The sequence below is a fragment of the Lottia gigantea genome, assembly GCF_000327385.1.
Source record: "Lottia gigantea unplaced genomic scaffold LOTGIsca_64, whole genome shotgun sequence".
Lineage (NCBI taxonomy): Eukaryota > Metazoa > Mollusca > Gastropoda > Lottiidae > Lottia > Lottia gigantea.
This window is the reverse complement of record NW_008710179.1, coordinates 384,279-389,858: the sequence shown is the minus strand read 5'-3', so window position 1 is coordinate 389,858 and position 5,580 is coordinate 384,279. Positions and strand designations below refer to the sequence as shown.

General features: G+C 34.8%; 2 protein-coding genes across 2 annotated transcripts; both read left to right on the top strand.

The window, feature by feature from the left end:
* Positions 1–1,320: 1,320 nt before the first annotated feature.
* Positions 1,321–2,124, top strand: LOTGIDRAFT_95891 (hypothetical protein; the record flags this gene model as incomplete). The annotated part of the gene is made up of 1 exon (XM_009064644.1): positions 1,321–2,124. A coding segment is annotated over one exon (804 nt), but the record flags the coding sequence as incomplete, so codon positions are not given.
* A 1,430-nt stretch (positions 2,125–3,554) lies between these two features.
* LOTGIDRAFT_129141 (hypothetical protein) lies at positions 3,555–3,806 on the top strand (the record flags this gene model as incomplete). The annotated part of the gene is made up of 1 exon (XM_009064643.1): positions 3,555–3,806. A coding segment is annotated over one exon (252 nt), but the record flags the coding sequence as incomplete, so codon positions are not given.
* Between the last annotated feature and the right edge of the window lie 1,774 nt (positions 3,807–5,580).

Sequence of the window (5,580 nt, the reverse complement as noted above, 5' to 3'; positions counted from 1 at the left end):
CATTAAAGTCATAATACATGTATTGAACATTGAACGATTTACAATTGATAAAACTCGATCAACCTAAACCTCATTAAATAACAAAGTCATCGTTTAATAAAAGAGAATGCAATCTGCGGTACCGATTTAAGTTAGAACGCTTCGTCGCCTTTTAATCATGATCTACACAAGCTATCATGAATAATAGATATGACATAATGTGTTACTAAAATAACAAATTGCTTTTGGCGTAGTAACAAATCATTTAATCACAATACACATCAATAAAAAAAATAATTGGATTTTACTCAGTATGCCAATTTGTTATTATTCCAACGTTTACTTTAGACATGACTTCGAGTTATTTGAAAAAGGGATTCTATAACCTATTGTCTCTTGTTCTGGAACGACAAGAACAAACCTCGGCTAATCTGAATGGTGTGAATAAAGAAGATAAATAGTTATTCCTGATATAAGCTATAATTCTCTACCATTTAAACCTTTCGTGTCTACTAGCTGTGGTATGTGGATGAATCTCGTTCAGAGAGCAAAAACATAATATTCTCTGAATCTGGAAGAAGCTAATATACTATTTTTGGAAATCAGGAAAATATGACGTCATCAACAATTATTTCAGCCTGATTCAGACATAGACTATGTCGCATAGTTAATATGTACATGGATTCTATTTTATAGCTTGGAAATACAATATAAAATCTCTAATAATTTCTATTTTCAGATTCCGTTTAAATCCAAGCCAAATTTTCAGCCATAGTACTTGAAGACCATCAACCACGAGTTCCAGCTGAAATTTTTGAAGATCTATTCAAGCAATAAATTGGAACACAAAATTTGTTTTTGGTTTACAGAATAGTGCCACAAGCTGTGCCAATCATACAATAGTTGTTAAAAAGTGCCAGGTGAAAATAATGACTACTATTGGTATCGGATGTTAAATTGTATTAGGTCATGTTGTATGACAATAGATGAATATACTATTGAGATTATCAATTGGAATAAACAATATCGTCAAGTAGCTGAAAAAGTAAATTACGATTGTCTCTATTCCGAGCGAATAGTTTGGGATAGTCTTTTTCTACTCAAGCAAGACTATAGTGAATTCTTAACAGAATAAAATTGATATTGTGTTAGTGAAGCTATGTGCATCATGGATTACTAAATGTCATTGTCGACGAATTCCAACTTTCCTCTGTGGTGAATTTTGAAACAGCGTAGTTGTATTGTAAAACTCATAACATCAAAATGACTTTAAAGTACATGAACGGGACTGACCAGCCAGCAACCTTCACTCATATGACATTTTCCACTATATTCATAACATTATCCATCGTAATTAGTAATTGTTTGATACTGTTAGTGGTGTCTTGGACAAAGGCGTTTAAGAATGTTAACAAATTGTTCTTATTTTCATTGACTATATCCGACCTGATACTGGGTCTCTTTGTGACTCCGTTCTCCATTTTCAATTCCTTGTACAATGCTTGGGTATTCGCCAATGACATATTTTGTTGTGTTGAAGCTTACGTGTTGGCAGCAGTGGTAATCGCTGCTTTATATGCTTTAGCATTGTTACAAGTTGACCATTTTGTAGCCATACGAAAACCAGATCGTCATCATTACATGCTGTCACCAGCCCGATCTGCCTGTTGGATATTTATAGTATGGCTTGTCGCTGTGAGCTTTTGTATGCCTCCACTCATCTCTTTACGACGAGCAAGATACTACAGAGAAGCATTTATCTGTATTATTGAGGCAAAGAAACAGAGAGCCTATTTCATGACAGCTGGTTTGTTGATAACAGCTCCTGGTCTTTCGGCCCTAATATACACAAGTTCCTATATGTTTACAAGCGCTTACAAGAAACAATTGACATTCTTCTATCAAGTCTTCCCGGACCGTGCTAGTCGACCATTAAATTACAAAATAAACTTCATTAATTCTATTGTATTCCTATTGTGTTGGTTGCCTTGGTGTTTGTTGAGGGTACATCACGTTAGTGTACCTCGTAGCGACAGAGCACCACCCGAAATACATTTTTACTTGTTCTGGTTGGGAATTTGTACAGCATTCTTTAAGTTTATTGTCTATGTTATCATGAGCGAAGAATTCCGATCTGGGCTCAGGGAAAGTTTTAACTTCCATTCCGATGACTGTGAGTGTCCACGTTGTGAACCACGATCACCAAGCAGTTGCCCATTAGCTTCTATTGAAGTAGCTGAAGTCAAAGTGTGAGAGTCTATTTCCACCAATCGGTTGACCACGAGTTTCTAATGAAGTAGTCGGAGACTAAAGTGTGAGAGGATTCTGCTAATCTTCCACCAATCTGTGGCCCATGAGCTTCTGTTAAAGAAGCTGAAATCAAAGTGTGAGAGTCTTCTGTTATCATCTGCCAGTGTGTTGAAGTTGGAATACTTGACTGCAATCCCAAGTGGCTAAATACTGCTAACTGCTTACAGAAACCACAGAATGTAGAAAAGCCGAACAATATAACATTCAAACACATGCGAATTTAAAACACAAATGACATCTGAAGGTAGCTGGATAAGTTTCGGGTGGTGTACATCTCTGATCTATAATATGGGATTAAATTGGCAGACCTGCTGGAACCAAGATGGTGGTGACTGTGACATGATATATCAATTTGATTTTGCAAACGGTGGTGTTGTATTTTGTCGGTTTTTTGTTTAAAAATTTATTTATAATGATGATAGTAAAACATTACCCGACATTCATTAAAATGCGATGAACAAATCTTAATGAAATTTTTGAATAGATCGAAAAACTAAATATGTAGCATACATAGTGCCATACAGACATGACTGACTGGGGATTGGAATTGTTGAATGTTGAATCGTTGATAGTCTAGTCAGTGTTTTACATAATGTGTGGGTTTACGATCCATTGATGCTCCAGGAAAATTATATGCTGCTTTCTTTTCATTAAATTTTTATGAACTATTCTTCTTTAATGGGTTACTTTTGGAAGCTAAAACACCATCCGAAATACATTATAAATGCAATCTGCAATCATATGACCAATTTAATTCAATAGAAAATAGTTTATCAAACCACTGATTTACAAACCTTTACTACTGATTTATCTCACTGATTTATCAAACTGATTTATCAAACTTATTTATCAATATGATTTATCAAACTGATTTATGATTTATCAAACTGATTTATCAAACTGATTTATCAATCTGATTTATCAAACTGATCAAACTGATTTATCAAACTGATAAACTGATTTATCAAACTGGTTTAACAAACCTTTAACACTGATTTATCAACCTGATTTGTCAAACTTTAAACACTTGTTATCAAACCTTTAATACTGATTTATCAACCTTATTTATCAAATCCTTACCACTTGCTTATCAAACATTTAAAACTGATTTATCAAACCTTTACCACTGATTTATCAAACCTCTTCCACTGATTTATCAAACCTCTTCCACTGATTTATCAAACCTTTAAAACTGATTTATCAAACCTTTACCACTTGTTTATCAAACCTTTACCACTGATTTATCAAACCTTTGCCACTGATTGTTCAAACCTTTACCACTGGTTTATCAAACCTTTACCACCGATTTATCAAACCTTTACCACTTATTTATCAAACCTTTACCACTGATTTATCAAACCTTTACCACTGGTTTATCAAAACTTTACCACCAATTTATCAAACCTTTACCACTTATTTATCAAACCTTTACCACCGATTTATCAACCTTTTACCGCTTGTTTAGCCAATGGTTAAAGCGGATTTATCAAACACTGTTTCAGGCTGCTGTGAGTTAAACTACCGAACTATCAAATTTAGTGACTAGAATATGCATTAAGGGATCAATGTGGAAGAATGCTGAATGTGATTTAAGTTAGATCATTCTGACACTTCCATGACTCAATTACGTACTTTTTTTACACAATATACATCACGATATTAGATCGTTAGCTGAACGTATGGTGAATCATTTATATGAATATTCCTTCAATCACAACGTCCGCATTATTTTACTAACAGGAAAAACCAAGAGATTAAAACCTGTACAGTTATATGGACGCTAAATAGATCAATAAATGTAGGCAATGTTAAATTTTACCAACCAACGATCCAATCTAATGTTCACTTTCATGAAATAAAACGCAAGAACTTTGCTCTATAGACTTCATGACAAAAAATAAATAACAATACAGTGCAAAAAGCAACGTGGGCGCACGCCCAAAAACCAGGTTTTGTGGGAAATTTGGTTCAATTTATCAAAGTTATACACCAAAATCTAGACAAATGTGCCCTTAACGTATCTGAAAGTTTTAACTGAAAAAATCTCGTTAATTTTTTAACGCCAAAACTAATTAAAGGTTTATGTAAACTTTTAAAGTTCGTTCTGCAATACTTTATGTCCCCTGCGTATTCCAAAGGTTTCAACTAAAAATATCGAGGCTTGTTGAGGGTCCACACAGAATCTAGTTCAAGGTGCTCAACTAACAATTAGTACACTCCGTTTTAAATTAACCCTTTTAAAACAAAATCAGTTTGATCAAGTAGATAGATGAAAATAACATAATTTAGAAATATTTTTATTTATAATTTTCGACATTTTTGATAAGGAAAATTTTGCTTACTGCCCCTTTAGCTTTAAATGAATCAGATAAAGAAATATCTTATACGTATCTGAGATGGATCATATCGGTTACTTGTTGTCTGGAAATTGTGGTGAATGTGGTTACCTCCCTTGTAACATTGTTACCATATTGCGTTAATATTTTCGCTTTTCTCCAACCATAAAAAGGGAGGAAATTCCTCAAATAATTAAATTACGTGACGTAATTTCATGCAAATACCCGAGCTTATGCAGTTGCGGCATTTCCTCTGACTCCTCTTTTATCTCCCTTCTTCTCCTTGTTCTCCTCTTTATTTCCTTTGTCTCCCCTTTTAACTCCCTTCTTTCTCCTTGTTATCTCCTCTTTTATCTTCTCCTTTCTCTTTGTTCTCTCCTATTTTGTCTTCTTCTTTCTCCTTGTTTCCTCTCTGTCTTAGCTCTTTTAACTTCTTCTCCTGCTGGCTCACCGCTGTCTATTCTCCCTGTTTCTCTTTTATCTTCCTTCTCCTTGCTCTCCTCTCTATTCCCCTGTCTCCTCCTTTATCTTCTCTCTTCTCCTCTCCTCACCTAGTAGGCCTAGAGATCTAACTTGGGTTTTTTAAGAGGTGTTGTATATCTAAAATCTTGAATGAATGAAACCAAATACTTTGCATTAAATTGGAAGATGGGGGTTCTGATCTTGCGTAGGCTTATGTCTATGTAAGCACATGTCCCATTCACCTATTCATTGCCTGTAGGCCAATGTCTCATAACCTGTACCTGCCTGTAAGCGAATGTCCTCTTACACTTGCACCTGCCTGTAAGATAGAGTCTCATCTGCTGTACCTGCCTGTAAGTTAATGTATCATACACCTGTACCTGCCTGTAATTAGACGCTCCTATTTACCTGAGTGACAGGTGTGATCCGTAGTTGAAAGTGAGGCAAGGTTTTTAGAGCGCGAGTCACAAAAAGACACTATTCAGTTACAAAA